Below are 17,239 nucleotides of genomic sequence, written 5' to 3' on the forward strand. Positions count from 1 at the left end.
CACTGAGCGCATTGCAACTTTGCACCTTCACCCAGATAGGAAACACTCTAAATACTCATAGGACTGTAGATGCAGAGTTCATCCTAAAACTAAAGCCTCTGGCAACGTTATTACCTACAACAATTTTCTATGAGCCACTTTTATTGTATTTTTGCAGCACAAATAATTGTACATTATTCTGAGTTTTATCATCTGTGATAGTATGTATTAAATTTTACTTCTTTCACTATACTTTCCACCCAACCTGCATTGCCCTGTTTATCTACTATTCTAGAGTTTGTCAGAGCTACGGCTAGACCCTGACTTTGAAACTAAGCCAATCCAGAAAGGGCTATAACAGGTGGAGGAACATTTAGAAGACCTTGTATTTAGTAGCTCAGATAAGCACCAAACTGACAGGAATTCTGTAGTACTTAATAATGCAAAACCTTCCTCAAACGCTCAGGACTATCCAGTTCAGCAGAAACAAAGATGAATCTACAGTAGTTAAATGTTAACTACACGAAACACTGTATGTGTAGCTAACTATTTCTCCATCTAAGCTTGTGGGCATGAACAAAATCAGACTACCAAATTGCTGCCCCTGCATGGCACTCATTTATAGAGGGAGGCTCAGTATTCACAGCACACATCTAATTAAATTAGAACTGCTGGTGTCAGAGCAGACTGACATGCTTATAAGTTGCCTGCAATCACCACAAATTCCTCAGGTCGTCTTGCATGCCAACCCATTGAATTGTCGAATGGTGTCTTGAGGCTTCTGTTCTGATAGTCAAACCCTGGGCAGTATTCTGGACTCTGGAGGTTCTTTTGAGGATCAAGTGCTGTCCAGGTCAAACATGCAGACAGCATCCCACCTAGATATGAAGAAAAGTTTCCATAGCACAAGTAGAAGCAAATATAGTGTCACAGCAAAATGGACATTGATCATCTTCATTACAGCCCAAAATACGCATGTTTCAAAAACACACATAATGGTATGTTACTATACATCAAATTGATCGCCGTAGTTTTTTGTTTTGCAAAAGCATACCATCTTCTTTCCCCAGTTTAAAATAAGCACCAATTGAAGGGGAAAAGAAGAAGGGAAGCGTAAAAAAATCAGTCTGTCTCACACAGTTTATTTAACAATAGGTAATAAGAAATCAATTAACAGTCTATACAGTGATCGAAAGTTCATATTTATAAGTAATCAACTTTAATTGCATGATTTACAACATTTGAGGGTTTTTTGCTTTCTATTTTCAAGTTTTACAGAAAATGGAAGAGGAGGAAATGGGAGGGGAGGGATAGAGAAAGCAAGCATAAAGAAGAAACCCCAGGGATTTACTCTCAGGTTAAAATTATACCCTTGGAATAGTTTCTTACCCTCTTTATTTTTTCCTTTGTTAGATGTAAAAATAACGAAAAAAATTCTTTCAAGAAAACAAAACCACAATATATATACTACATCCATTTGGCAGCTGCCCCGTGTATTTGCAAAAAGTTGTCTTCTCTCTACATGTACAAATTTTAATACTTGAAGTTTAAGCTCAGACTCTGGTATAGAAAATTCTTGGAGGACAAAAGTAGACTTCAGGAGGGAGACTGGGTTACTTAATAATTTTTACAGTTTTTAAAAGAATTGACATCTTTCCAACCAAAGAGGAAAAATTGGTATTTATCTTTAATATATATTTTTATATATTTATATATATGCACTGTATTTTAAAGCAACATTCACCCTTTTTGTCCTCCAGTTTTAGGAAATGTTCTGTTTTTTCTGTTTTTCTTTTTTTCTTTTTTGCAGTAGGCATGAGAAAAACCAGAATAGGGAAAAAAGTTAACCATCTGCCTCAGTAAATTATAACTATCAATATTACATATTTTCATTAATTTAAAAAAAATAATAAAACCTATTGGAGGCTAGAGAAGGAAGCCATTTGGTCAGCAGCCAAATAACTATCCCCTCCCAAGCACCTCCCCAACGCACGCGAAGGGAAAACAAAAACAAGTAAAAGGACTGGTTATGACCCCAGCCATAACAAAAATATATTTTCTTTGTATTCTATTGTCCCTCAGGTTCATTTTGTTGGTTTCTCATTTTTAAAACCACAAACTACTGCTGCAGAGTTCAGATGTATTCCAGGGAAAAATGTTCTGCTAAGAAAGATTCAAAAAAAATTGTCTTCAGTACAAAAAGTCTTGAGAAAATAAGTTTTTTTTTGCTCCCAAAATGCTACAGTGTGTCTTAGTGTATGTCTAGTGTACTCTGTGAAAGGTTTGAATTCAAGTCTGAATTATCTGAGCCGAGTCCCAGTTCTGTGGCACTTGCACCATGGAGGCCTGCCATGCCTGGATTGCTAGCAAGCTGAGAAAGCATTGCACTCTGGTCCGGGCTGGCAAAGTGCCCTTGATCCATGGGGTTAGCCTGGGCAGCTACCAGTCCTGGATGAGGGGAGCTGGTCTGCGGGGAGACGTGATGTGGAGAAGGTTGTGGCTGCATCCTAGGGGACGGACTGGAGTGGGGTGGCTGGGACTGGGGACGTGGTGAAGGGACAGGCTGTGGAGAACGCACTTGATTGGTGAGCGATGACGGAATCTGCTGGCCTTGTAAGTGTGGGGACTGGGCCTGGCTAGGGAGCATGTGCTGTTGGGGACTCATAGGATTGGGCTGAGCTGGTGATCCCATCTGCTGCTGAAGTAACCTCTGCTGGAAAACTTGCTGCAAACTGGATCCCGTCTCTGCGCTCATCGCTTGTGGAAGCTGGCTCATTTGTCCCATATTCCCTTGTTGCATTTGCTGCATGTGATGCTGCATCCGCTGTTGCTGCTGTTGCTGTTGCTGCTGCTGCTGAGGGTACCCAACTCCCTGGGGCTGCTGGAACTGATTATGGTTGGCCATGCCAGGCCCCAGCCCTGGTCCTCCTCCCTGACGCTGCTGTTCCATCAGCTGCCGTCTCATTAGGATTTCCCGAAACTGGGGAGACATGGTTGCTGCAGGATTCATATTCATTTGCTGTGCCTGAGGATTCATCCCGCCCATGGCCTGCTGGGGTGGTGGCTGTTGGGGTGGCGACTGCTGGGGCATGCTGGGCCTCTGGACACCTGCTTGCATCGGATTCATATTTTGCATGCCTTGATTGGGATGCACACCTTGCTGTCCTGGCATGGCCTGCTGCTGCATCCCTGGTTGCCCTTGCGGCATTCCAGGCTGTCCCGGCATGCCCTGTGGATTCTGGTTCCCAACATACTTGGCAGCCCTCTGCTTGATGAAAGCAGCTAACAGCTGAGGGTTGGAGTGCAGGATGTTAAGCACCTGCTGCTGCTGCATGGGAGAGCTGGGGGACCTGAGAGTCCGCAGCAGGTTTTGTAAGGCTGCCTGGGGCACAGAGCTTTGCTTTGACGGAGCAGCGCCAGGGACCTGACCCATTCCTGGCTGCTGCGGTGACATACTCATCTGCTGCCCAGCCTGGGCCATTGACATCATCGATGGTCTCTGCATTCCTGACTGCATCTGCTGAGGTTGAGGCAAGCCTCCCTGGCCCCATGCCGCCTGCTGCTGAATTCCTGATGGTCCCATCCCTTGATCTATATGGCCCCCAGGACCTCTGGCCATCTGAGGTGGTGTTACACTCATAGGCTGTATTTGATTCATCTGGGGCATCTGGTGTTGAATTGGCCTCTGGAAAATTGGATGAGCCATCTGCCGCTGGTGGTCAGCTACTCGCTGGATCTGCATGGCTATTTCCACGGCAGCTGCAGGGGGCCCCGGCATAGGTGGCTGAGTAGCCTGAGGAGTTGTTGGAGGAGTTACCTGGCCACCTGCCTTGCCTTGGGAGACAGCACCAGGAGGCTGAGTTCTTGACATGCTATATGGAGGCATGTTATTGGGAGGTACGGGTTGTGGCTGCGAGGCATGCTGGGGTGGAGGCTGCGGCTGTGGGGTCTGAGGAGTTGGTGGCTGCTGGCCTGTCGGAGTTGTTGGTGTGGCTGGTGTTGGCGAGGGCAACCCTTGCTGCTGGCCTACTATGCCGGTCCTCTGCATGCTTGCCACCCTCCTCCGGAGCATCTGGGCCTGCTGCAGGCGGTGCTGAAGCTGCTGCTGACGAAGCTTGTGTTTGATGTTGAGGCAAAAGGGCACTGGGCACTTGTTCTCCTGGCAGTGCTTAGCATGGTAGCAGCAAAGAGCAATGAGCTGCTTGCAAATGGGGCACCCTCCATTGGTTTTGCGCTTGCAACCTTTGGTGTGCTGGACGACCCTCTTCATCTTCTGACAAGACGGCAATGAGCAGTTGGCGTTGCGGCACTGGCAGGCATGGACCAAAGACTGAATGCAGCGCTGGATGCTCAGGCGACGTGAATCACCAGGACTCTGCGTAGTGGCTGTCTGTTGGTTGTTGCTTTCATCGTCGATGCCAAGGCCCAGTTTCTCCATCTTGTGCTCATGGTTTTTAGAGTTATAGCAGGTGATACATAAGTCATAATCCTAAAAACAGAAATGATCAGTCAGATAACTGGCCTTATTCCCTGACAGAGGCACACATCTCTAAAAAATTAAATAGCTGATAAAAGATCATCTTAATTAACAATGCAATCTCAAAATGCTAATGATGACTTGTCCAAGAAAAAAATAATAATGAAACTTGGAAAGGCATAAACAAGCATTCACTGAAAACTATGCAATGACTATCAGCCAAAGTGGCTCAAGTGTCAGTTCTCAGGGGAAGAACAGCAAGACTGATATGGTGAGCAACAAAAGTGAAAGGTTTCTCCCATCTCAGACAGATGCAGACTTGAAACAGGCCAGGAGTCACCAAACAGTGACTGGTAGCCCCATAAAAAGGTCCTAAGTTCTGAGTTTTCATATATTTATTTTTAAAAAGAAATCGCTAGACAGCCTAGAAAGTTAACGAGGAAAAAGTGCAGATATGTTGCTAAGCAATTTCTGTGAATAGTCAGCCTGACTTCTGCCACCTATCAATGTTTTTATTTTTTAGCCAATAAGTGAAGCCAGCTGTGATTAGTAAGTTAGGTAACAAGAACTACTTGGGTTCTGAAGAGCTGTTGTTTCCCCTCTCCCTCAGAGCACTCTTCATGCTTATTTTCTAGTAGTCCTTGGAATCTCTGTAATTTGCCATTTCTTTTTCCCTAGAAACCATAATGCATCTTTCCTATGGTGAATTCATCTGAGATCAGGTAATCCCTAGAAGTTATTTTCTCAAATACTACTACACAACGAATGTGGGTGGATGTTGAAGAATGCCCCTGTCTCCAAAAGGAAAATCTGAAATCTTTGCAAAGTGGCTTAAGCATGTCTTCTGCTTTGCAGGAGCTAAAGAACAAGCACCTACTAAGAATGGAAGAGTCAGAGGTTTGAGTCCCTTTGTGTTTAGTGGGCTTTACTCCCAGGTAAGCTGGTATAGGATGGCAGCCTAGGCTTCAGTCTAGGGTTGAAAAATGGGGGGGGGGGAGTACTGTTGTGCCTTTAATAGCTTTATGGTAGGCAGAAATTCATCAGGAAATATAATTATAGAAAATGTCACAATTACTGTACTTTCTCTAATCTTGTGTTATGACATGCCCCCATGGCTGCCATTTTGTCACTGGTACACACAACCCTCTCAAAAATTGAAATGTGTCCATTGTTCCAAAATGGCTGATGATCCCTGCCTCAGGCAAACAGGGACCCTAACAAAAAGGGCCTTAAGGAGAGTACATTTTCATCACTTTTTTTGGCTGTAATATCCTAAGAAAGCTCTTTACTCTGAAGCAGAGTCATGTTAAAATGGAAGCGTAAGCTATAAAGTATTTTGGTAGTCACAACATAAATATCAAGACACTGGAATAGGATAGCAAGGTATATTTACTTTTAAAATGTCCTAAAATAAAACCTAATATTGCAGTAGACAACACTAATGAAACCCTCCACTTCAGTTCCAAAAACCTCTTCATGATATAAACCTCTGAATATTTGTATAACAAATTATTTCACCAGTGGCGAGACATACCTCACAGACTGTGCAGTGCCACCTTGTTTCCACGTGGTGTTTGCACTCATTGCAGGTATAAACAAAACGATCCTGGCTCTGAGTATGAAGCTCTACCAGCATGCACATGGTTGACCACATTGCCCTTCGTAGTGAGGAAAACTCAAGGTGTTTGTCTCTAGCAAGGGTGAGGAAGGCATCACGCCCATCCATTAAGTCGCACGGAATGAGTGGGTCAGGTTCAATGATGGGAGGCAGGGAATTGGCTTGAGGACCAGCAATGAGACGGATCACAAAGAATACCTGAAAAAAAGAGTAGTGGATTTTAGGCTTTATTCCAAGAGGTTTGATTCATCACCCTTAACTATACAATGCCTTCTGTTCTCTGTCTTTCAGTCTCATTGTGGAGTCTGAAGTAGTCAACATGCTCCGAACATCAGGAACAAGCCACAACTGTTCTGTATTTTGTCAAGTTTATTGCAGGATGGGACCAGCAGCAGCAGCAGCAGCAGCAGCAGCAGCAGTGCAACTCTAGCCCCCCTGTACTTCCTTGGCCCAGTGTTGTAGAGAAAAGAGCTGGGCATTAGGCAACAAGTGCCATCAACCTTATTCTCAATGTCTCTGGGCCCCACCCTGCTGTACATATCAGGGGCCAGGCCCAGCAGCATCGAGAGTAAGAAGTTAGGGGACAACCAGCTGTCAAATTTGGCCTACAAGGGGTTGGAGAGATAACAATTTGGCTCTCTGGGCTAGAATGTTTCCCACCCCTGCCCTAAAAGATACCTGAAATAGTAAAACACCTAGTTATAATACTCTGTGTTATACAAATCAAATTCAGATTATTTGGTTTATAATGCTCCAATCAGTATGTTTAACTTCATTTACCACAACAAAGTCAACCCAAAATCACTTGGCCACAATGCAACCTCAGCCTGATTGCATGACCCAATTGAGCACTTTCTTCAGTGTTTTTTTTCCAGGGGGTCCTCAAGGGTATGCAGTACCAGCACCTCTATTGTTGTTGTTAAAAAGTGTGGCACTTACTGTAACAACTTCATGGTGCGTACTGGTACCTATTTTTCTAGAAAAAAAGCACTTGTTTTCTTTCACAGTTTTCCCTTACTCTCACATGTGTTTGATAACATGCTCATAGGTTTACAGTATGCCTTATGCTTCATTGTGCCTTAAAATTTGGCAAAAAAGCTCAACTTTCCAATTTACAATACAGACCTTAAAATAGCTATATAGGTTTATTAGATAAGAAAAGATTTTGTTTTTGTATATTATCTAAATACCCAGGAGAAATAAGATTTTAAAAACCTTTTTAACACAAATAGAAACATGTATGCAACTAATTTCCACAATGTTCCACAGAGCATGTATGTGTGCAGTCTGCCGCTCATTTCAATACATTCCCTCAGAAGCCTCACACCACTGGATTAAATTAACCATGCGTCTAACTTGTGTGGCAAATGAAAAGAAGATTATTATTTGGTCATGAAGTTCCCTCAGTCAACATGGAAGTAATAAACCCCCTACTTTTACAGGATATATTTCACTTGCACTTAGATGCTGCAGCCATTCAGATACTTTAAATATTGTTCTTACCTCCTTATGCTTTTCCATAGTGGCATACAGTTTCTGGGAAAGGTCATTGGAGACATTAGGCATTCCAGGTTTCTTTTTATTACCACGACTCAAGCTGCTCTTATTTTTACTGGTCTTCTTATTATTTTTCTTTTTGGCGTTTTTGCTATCTCCTTTGCTGACCTGCAATGTGAATGGAGAATTGAGTCTAATTTGAAAATGGCAAGACACATTTGGTTCCCAAGAGTAAACAAGCAACCACCAAGAAGTCATTACAACACATCAATTATCCATCAGTCCCAAAAGCAAAGGTGGCAACTTAAGCCAGGTAAGGCACATATTCATGTCTTGATCTTATCCACACAAGAGGAAAAAACTATGGCAGCTAGAATGTTCTTCAGGCAATTTTAAGTAATTCCTGAATGAAAACAAAATGTTGTGGGTTGGTTCTTTGTTCCTTTCCACCAACAAACCTATTAGAAATTAATAAATAATTCTAGAGAGGATTCCTGGATCCTGGGTCCAGTTCAATATGCCAGTTGTAGATTTTAGGAAATAAAGTGATGAATGACATTTGTTGGGAAAACATGACTTCCTTACATCAGTGCTCTCATTGCTAGTGTTCTCTTCTCTCTTTCGCTCCTCTTCCTCTTGCTCTAGCTCCTTAATGCTCTCTTCTAAAACGTTAGGCCAGAAGTCCCCTTCAAAGTAAGGCAGCTCTTTTGCACTTGTCAGACGGTCTTCTGTTGCCTGCTTAAAAATATCCTGCAACACAAAATGTTTCTCAGTACACATCACATTGATGACAGGAGCAAAAGCAGAAATTCTCATGCAGAAGGCATCCTAGTCTCTATTGAACATTAATAATAATAATAATAATAATAATAATAAACCGTACCCTGCCCATCTGACTAGGTTGTTTTTCTTCTAGGCTTATTTTTAAAAAATAGTGCTGTTGTTTATGGTGCAAGTTTTTTTCTATCCACCAAATCTGAAATGCTTCATAAGATCCAAATGCTTCTCGGACATTACCTTTTAAGTACTGTTAGCTAAGCAATATTCTCAAAAATATTTCGACATTTTTCTCAAAATAAATTCCTGTTCCAGTATACATAAGGTGCAAGAACTAAAGGTGATATTTAAACTAATTCACAACCAACCTTGTAATCATGCACTATGCGCTCTGACACAGATTTATCCAGCATCTTTTTGTACCACTCTTGCAGTCGTTTGGGTTTGGGTATCTTTTGGTCAGGAGGATGGCAATGGAAAATATAATCATCACCTTCACTAGGTGGGCAGGCCCATATATGTCCCGTTGTATACCTAATAGGAATTAAAGGAAAAAGCCAATACCATTAGTTCTGTTATTCATTATAGTGTTTCACCCTGTTGCCCACTTCATTTATCCATCTTTTCAGGAGCAAGAGTTTCTTTTACAACATCCAAGCAGAGCCAAGGTCAGCCTAGAAATATTGCATCCAAGGAGCAATGTATAAATGATGCAGATGATCTCCCCATCCAGGATAACTGGTCATACCCAAAACTGCTTCCCTTCAGAAACAGAACTGATTCATATACCTTTAAACTATTCTAAGGGATTGAGAAGCGTGATGCAGTAGCCAATGGAAAGAGCTTATTTTCCAACTCTACCCACCCAATCTCTGTTTGAAAACAGTTACAGACTATGCTCAATAATACTTGCAAAACTGGGAGAAATCTGAGTTTTTAATGGTTTTATTAATATTGTCTTATTGAATTTAGGCTCCTTTTCTTTGGGGATGGATAAATAGGTCAGATTTAGAATGCTCACCATTCTTTCTAAACTATTTTGCCCTATATACCCTCCCCAACCAGATGCTGGGTAGTTCTTTATCCCTTCCATTTATCTATAATTCCTGGTGCAACTGCTGCACAACAGCCTTGTAAGGCAGACCAGCTGCACCTGAACTATCTGCCACCACCACTCCTTTTCAACACTTACGACTCCCCCAGATGGGAAGAGATTCTGGGGTGCTCAAGGAAATGCTAGATCCTGAAGTCAAGTTGTTCAGAATCTACCGCCTATGCTTCTTCCCCTTGAAGCAACTTGACCAATATTTCCGGCTGCTTTATCAGCCAATTTCTACTTTAGCTTTTGCTTGTGAGCCCATTTCTACCATTATAGTTACAATTTAATGGCAGAATGCACCCTTTACTCAGTCTTCTACAGCTTATCTTCTCAACAACCAATATGTGGCGGTCAACAGCTTATATATCTGTGACAGTTTATTTTGGGTAGCCAACTTCTATCTGCTTCATTTGATAGCAAAGAATGAAGTAGAGAAAAGGGTTACTTTACCCAGGCAAGAATTATGTAGCAATGATGATTAAAAAAAAACCAGAGAGAATCAACGAAACCCCATTGATACAGATCTTAGACTGTCCCTTTGCTTAGATTTCAAAATTTGTATAATCAGACACCTTTTTCACAACAACAGGGATATTTGTGGGACCTCTTTTTATAAGCATATCACTAATTATTCTACATTTTCTTCAAATCCACTCCACTTCCTCTCGCTTATTTCACTTTGTTATTTACTTAGTTTTGTCTACAATTTGGTTAAATTAATTCAGGTTAATCTAGTTAAATGAGACCTCTCACATCATGCTGGTTTTATTTATTTTCAATCAATCCACCCTGGTTTTTTTCTCTCCCCCCCCCCAGACAAATTATCTCCTGCATCAAAATTTCTACTCAGTGCTGGTGACTATCACTACATAAAATGAGACAAAGGCTCTGCCCTCAGATATACAAACTTTAAAAAAGAGACATTAAAGAAAATAATTCAGGGAAAAGGTAGAGACAGAAAAAAAGTTTTACACCATAGGTGGGTTATTTGACAGCAATTACAAGAGACTGTCACATCACTGATCAATACAATAAAAGACAACAACATTTAAGACTATCTTTATTTTTGTAAGTCAGCATTGCAGGAATTGTTCTCCTTTAAAAACACCCAGATCAGACTTGTCAAGCTGGAACTTCTCTATATACTGACTTCTGCCCATACACTGAAGGGACTAAAAATGTACTGTACGGTTGCTACAAGCAACCTAACTGTATATTCTTCCTCATTAAGGTTAATTACTAATTGTGGGCACATCTATACCCACAAATTTATTTCTGAAGATCTATCATTTTCAATCATTTGGGATAGTATGGAGTTTATTGCAGAAGAACAGAAAGCTTACCCCAACTTTTTAACGTATTCGAGGTATCCTATTAGGATTTCATGATATACAGCAGTCCTCAGGCATTTGGGGCGGAAGAAGTGAACACTGTCAAGGTAAGATATGTATACTCTCCTAGATAAAGAACAGAGAACATTCATAAATCCAGGCCATAATCAGAAACATTATTCAAATACCTCACCATTCCATTTTTTCCCCATTACCAAGGAAAAAATGTCTGTTGGTGTTTGAATTAAGGTACTTTCAACACTTGAGTAATTCATCTTCCTTCACATTTTTTTTCTTTACATAGCTTTCTCAATTATATTGTAGACATTTACAACGAATCTTGCAGTTTTCTTTGGGGCAAATAATTCAACCTCTCTTAAACCTTCAAAATGGCATATCTAGCAACAATCCAAACATAACTACCATCAAAATAATAAAACTTCATCAGTGTAGTTCTTTACCTCTGATTGGGTTGAGGGCAATCTGATCCATACTCCTGAACATGCATACCAAAAAAGCACAAATCGACACCATCAATCTCCTCAAAAGCAAAGAGGGCTTTTGTTCGATAAGGGAACTGTTCTGCCATCTCTCCACTATCTACAAACCTGCAAAATGTAAAGGCATTCTTTGAAGACAAGCACGACAGAATGAAGGTAACAGAAATTCTAGTCATGTGGTACAGTTTCAAAAATGCAGATATTGTACCCAAAATAAAAATTAGTAACTACTGCTATTTATTTTATAATGGATTTGTTTTAACTGCCTTGTTCTGTTGTAGTTTAACCTTAATGATGAAAACAGCTTTAAGTGTCTTGATAGCATAACTGCGTGTCCAATTAATAAACTACACAAAACCTAAATGAGCACACCCGTAACTATGGAGAGAATTACAGCCATCTCCGATAAGAATTTAACAATAAGAGATGCCTGTTCAGTCTCCTTAATGTGATTAATTTACTACCCTTCATTTCCTAGTCTTTCCCAACATTCTCCTCACCCTTACAATTCATTCTATGAAATCTAAGTAACAAGATATGCAACTAACAGTGAATGTCCTAATTGTTATAATCATTCATACTATAATAGCAGCATTAAAAACACTTCACATTATGACATTCCATGGGGAGTGTGGGGAAGCGAGGAAATATCTTAACATTAGAAGAGATTTGACCACATTAGCCTGCAAATGAAAACTTAGCAGTTCAGGGTATCTACAGCCTACTGCAATATTATGTTTTACTCCTTAAATTTTATTTTTTAGCTATAAATTATGAAAAGCCCATACTCTATTTTATCCCTATGATCAACATTTTCGAATTAATTCACCTTACTTAAAAAAACCCTGTTATAATGGGAAAGTCATAGAAATAACAGATTGAAACTCATAAATGTGAGATACGATTGATGGCAAAGATATTGCCAAGTGCTCTTTGATTACGAAAATGATATATTATGCATTGCTTTAACACACATAGTAACTGTGCAACTAGAGGATTCATAAGGAAACTCAAAGACTTGAGGAAAAACATACCTTGCTTTCATCCCTGGCTTTACCTCTACAGTTTTCTCTGAAGTATGAACCACCCTAACTATGACTTCGCCTGACTCAGGGTGATTCTGTCTTCTCAGGAACTCATTCACTCTGTTCTCTAAGAATGTACCAAGTCTTGTGGCTGGTAACCCTGTTCAAAACAAAGAACTCTCAGTATACTATTACAGTAAACATCAACACCAAAATCGCCTAATATAAATAGGTATAGCTTTAGCTTGAGACCCACTGATTAAAATGTGCACGCTTTTGCCCTTGATGTTAATCTAAAACTTCTGCCTATTAATCTACCAACTGAATGATGTAGAACTGAACTAACCTGCTAACAGTTTTCAATAAAGCTAGTAATTAACATCTGCATAATGTTCTCTCCAAGAGAAGAGGATAGCATCAGGCATATATATCGCCTAAATGAAGAAAATGGAATTCATCTAGAAACATGATTCCAGTACTTTTTTGACCATATGCTTGTCACGATGTCCCTAGCAGGGCACTAGAGCTCTTTTAAGATCTATCTCCAGCATCTTAAACTGTCCACCATACTAGCAAGATTGTTCCTGAACGGACTACTTAGGAAAAAGTTATCTGTGTATAGCTCACTAAAAACACTGCATGCAGCAGTATAGAAAAAAGGCAAACAGTATTGGGAATGATTAGGAAAGAAACTGGAAATCAAATAGCATGCACAATACAACATCCCCACCCCCACCCCAATTCTCAAGCAATGATCCCAATAAATCCAGGAAGCTTTACTTATGGGGGGAAAGCAAACAGATGTTGAGATTTTAAGTATCAGGCTCATATAGTGGCTTGGTTTCCATTTTAGGATAATGGGGAAAACGCCAAGTGTTTGGCTGCAAGTTAATGTCTTCCATATTTCAAGGATTTGCAGAGATCTGGGCCTCCTAATTGCACCTTGTCAGCGCAAGTTACCAGGCGGTTACTGATAGGCAAGGACTTCTATACTTGCCTAATTTCTTATTATAAAAATGACCAAAGATTCAAAATTCCACCTTAAAGGCGGAGTAACGTTAGGATCATGTTCCTGATAGAGGAATATTGTCAGTACCCAAATGGACCTGATCTGGTCAATAGACTACCTCAAGTTAATTTCTGTGGCTCAGTGAAAAAAACAGAATGTAATAACAACAGTTCTCAACGAATCACTTAGCTATAGGATCTTCTGAAATTAGTAAGATTTATTTCCTAATTGGTAAGTGAGCATCAAGTGGATGCTCTGACCCCTGAAATGCATCTTGTTGGGTGCATGAGACCTTTTCAGGTTCTGTGTCCAGCCTCTGGAACTCCCTGCCAAGGGAAACTCTTCTTTTTATGAAGGCTCTTGGACTTCAGAGTTTTAATTTTGCTAAAAGGTTATAAGTGGGCAATTGGGACTGTTATTTTAACTTGCTATTTTATTTTTGTTGCACTTGAAATTCTCTATTGTATTGATTTTTAATGTTGTTGTTAGCCATCTTGAAGGAAAGACAGGATTAAAATGCTTTAAATAAAGCAACCAAAGGGTTGAGGAAGACAAGGAGTATCTTCACTTACTTCGAGCACAAAATTTATTTTCTCTCCGGGTTCGCCCAGTTTTCTTTAGGCAACCATCACAAACAAAGCTGTAATAGAAATGGGGAAAAAAGAAATTCAAAATATATTCTTAACAAAAAGGTGAATAATCTCCACAAAAATATTCCTTTGATATTTCCTAACATCCTGGTACCCAGTATTTATTTCAACCATTATTTCTTTTTTTAAAAAAGGATAGCATATTGGATTTGATCAATGTTTTAGTATGTATCAACAATAAATTAGGAAATCACTGAATGGTCTTATTGCCAAAAATATGTTTTATCAATTAAATTCCCTTTTCCGGTTTAAGATGAGCACTAATTTTAAGCTGATCCAGTGATTAATGTACACTATACTACCACTTCAGCAGTTTCCCTACAGCACTTTCTTCAAAGGAGAGCATAAATCCCAACTAGGACAATATACCAGATGGACAGAATGGAGGATGCTGTGGAGAATGTTGGCCTGCCTTCTGAAATACTGCATCATGGACCATATAAATGATGCTCTCTGTGCATTCTGTGATCCGTGGCAGCAGTAGTAAGGTTATTGGAACTAGAAAATCAAGCTTCCTGGGATCTGAGTTGTAGAAAGTCCCTCTAAAGGCAGCATTGATATTACATAGGAGTATGTTAACAAATGTCTATTAAGAGGGCAAGTTTATCAACTGACTTGAAAATAGTAACTTAATGGCAAGCATTTTAGAAAAACAATTTTAAGCTAGCATGGTTGCTGTTTTTAATTAGATCACCAGCACTCTTTTCAGATAGAACTGTAGTCATTTTGTCATTTTTAATTGTACACAAGAAGCACATCATCAACAAATTACCATCTTTGTAAGAAAAAAGGAAAGAAAAAGCAGGAAGCAACCCACCCAGATGGCCAGATTGTCTCATTGTGAAGCACACAAATCTGATGCATTTTTCTTCCACATTCTATACATTCAACAAACCTGGAAGAGAGAATCAAAGTATAAGCAACACAGGAAGTTGTTGAAGATAACTGATTTAGAAAAAATGTGTTGGAACTGAAGATTATGTAGCCCAAGTACAAATTATTCAGAACTATACAATTTCAAACCTGTTGATCTGCTGTACATGTATCTTTTCTCAGCAACAGTCTCGTGTACTATGCCCAAATGCAAACCACTACACCCCATATGGTCTACATTGATTTTAGTTATGCATTATATAGCTTCTCTTTTCTTACATTCCCCTACTAAAAGAATTCACAGCAACTAAGATTCCTGTACATCTAAGTCTGAAGGCAGAACTAGGTACATGACAAAGCACAGTTAAATGTTTACAAAGAGGATTGGGAGGCTTTTGAAAAAGTGAAGTCAATGTTTTATACTTCAAAACAAATATATTCAATATAAATTTGTAATATTGACTAAAGTAATCAAAGGCTTTTCTACCCCAAACTCAGATTATGTGGCTATACTTAGGCAGGCAAAGATTTGCTTTCTTAAGGTACAACACATCATCAATATTGCAGGTGATAAATTAAGAGAATAATGCTAAAGCCTTCCACTCACCCCTCCCACACCCTGCAAAAATAAATAAATGAATAAATGCTGAAAAAAAACTTTATTTCATTTTTAAAATGACAAGTGATTTGAGCTGCTCAAGCATGACTTACTGTTCAGGGTCCAGTGTATCATTTTTCCTTTTAGAAAACTGGTCTTTATTTATTGTGCTGAGGAGAAAAATTGATAATCACAGTTGTAACAAAAATAAGTAGCTGCTCATAATAATAATAATAAGAAGAAGAAGAAGAAGAAGAAATCTTCCTAGCACCTACAGGAAACCCTGCTACATAGCCCAATAGGACTCCATATGCATTCTGCTTCTTAAGAATTAAAAATTTTGAGAGGAAGGAAAACTACAGGTGAATTCAAATATCTAGGGCAATGTAGTGGCTACTTAAAAGCTTTTAAGACACCGGAGTTGCCATTCATAACCTGTGACCACACACTTAAGCACTCCTCCCCCTCTGCAAATGCTTAAAAATCCAGAAAGTCTTAGGGCTTAGCAGTGTCATCAGAAGCTACAGATAATTTCTTCCTCACTAGGTACAGGAACCATGCAGTCACCATGCAGCTTCTAACCATCCAAATTCAACCCTCCATCACAGATTGGGGAGCAGACAAGCACAAAGAGGCTACTAGGAAGTACAGAACGTACTATTTAAACACATTCTACAGTTTGACGTATCATGAAACCCCATTTTATAAAACACATCTTTAAAGACTGACATTCATACAACTTATGACTAGCTTTTGGGTTAGTGAGACCTCCTTATCCTCTCTCAATTGTAATACTTGCTTTTACTATGATAGCCTAGACATAGTTTTCCACCCTCTGGAAATTTCAGAGTTTGACTACTGTTATATGTTGTATATGGGGTTGCCTTTAAAACTGGTTCAGAAACTTCATCTGGTTCCAAACACAACCGATAAACTGTTAAGCAGGACACACTAGTTTCAGCACCTCTGCAGTATTAAGTTAACCAATATTTCCAAGTTCAATGCAAAGTGTCATTTTTATACCTTTAAAGCCCTGAACAGCTTGACTCTAGAGTACTTAAGAAGGACCACCTTTTCTTATATGCACCAGTCCACCTTCCAACACCCTTTTCCAGGTGCCCTCAACTCTTTTAGTGAGAGCATCTATTCAGTGATGGTGCTTTGTCTTTGAATAGTCTCTCTAGACATAAATATGGCAGTTCCTGCTACCTTGATTCAGCTCAATTTCCTTTTTACCAAGGCTTTTAATCAAATTGCTGCTGCAATCTGATCTATTATTTTAGTGACTGTCATATCCCCCCCCCTTGCTGCTTTCTTGGGTTTAGCCAAGTTAGTCTGTAGGTAGTAGCCATGTTAGTCTGTTACAGCAAAATTAACAGTCTTGTGGCATGTTAAAGACCAACACATTTTATTATGGCATGTGCTTTCATGGACCAGAGCCCATTTCATCAGATACATGATTTTGCTTATCACAATGTTGCTGGCTATTTCATTCTTTTCTACTATGGTAAGCCATTCCAGAGAGGCTTTGTTGAAAAGCACCCTTTTAGAACAATATCAAACTAATTAAATTAGGTTAGGAAATTATTAACTGTTGTAGCACATGCTTTTGTAACTTCTACCACTGAACTACTGCAGTGTGCAGTCTATAAAGCTGCTTTAGAATTTTTTTTCAGAAGTTGATCCAGAATGTAGCAGACTTTTGCTGGCCATAAGAATTATGCTACACTTAATAGGATCGATTATTGGTTTGTTTCCAACCACAACTCCAATTTCTGGTTTCTGCTTTTAAGGCCTTAACTGATC

General features: G+C 39.7%; 1 protein-coding gene across 1 annotated transcript in view; it reads right to left on the bottom strand.

The window, feature by feature from the left end:
• Positions 1–1,101: 1,101 nt before the first annotated feature.
• EP300 (EP300 lysine acetyltransferase) overlaps positions 1,102–17,239 on the bottom strand; it is a 75,542-nt gene continuing 59,404 nt past the window's right edge. The window contains exons 21-31 of the mRNA XM_083400870.1: positions 15,547–15,603; positions 14,780–14,857; positions 13,885–13,952; positions 12,313–12,463; positions 11,240–11,386; positions 10,791–10,904; positions 8,717–8,882; positions 8,157–8,321; positions 7,578–7,739; positions 5,991–6,272; positions 1,102–4,468 (exon numbers count right to left, since the gene is read on the bottom strand). Coding sequence (XP_083256996.1) covers positions 2,231–4,468; positions 5,991–6,272; positions 7,578–7,739; positions 8,157–8,321; positions 8,717–8,882; positions 10,791–10,904; positions 11,240–11,386; positions 12,313–12,463; positions 13,885–13,952; positions 14,780–14,857; positions 15,547–15,603 — 3,628 coding nt within the window. The 3' untranslated portion in view covers positions 1,102–2,230. The remainder of the gene's footprint in view (positions 4,469–5,990; positions 6,273–7,577; positions 7,740–8,156; positions 8,322–8,716; positions 8,883–10,790; positions 10,905–11,239; positions 11,387–12,312; positions 12,464–13,884; positions 13,953–14,779; positions 14,858–15,546; positions 15,604–17,239) is intronic.

The sequence above is a fragment of the Podarcis tiliguerta genome, assembly GCF_965153285.1.
Source record: "Podarcis tiliguerta genome assembly, chromosome: 10".
In the NCBI taxonomy this organism is placed as follows: domain Eukaryota; kingdom Metazoa; phylum Chordata; class Lepidosauria; order Squamata; family Lacertidae; genus Podarcis; species Podarcis tiliguerta.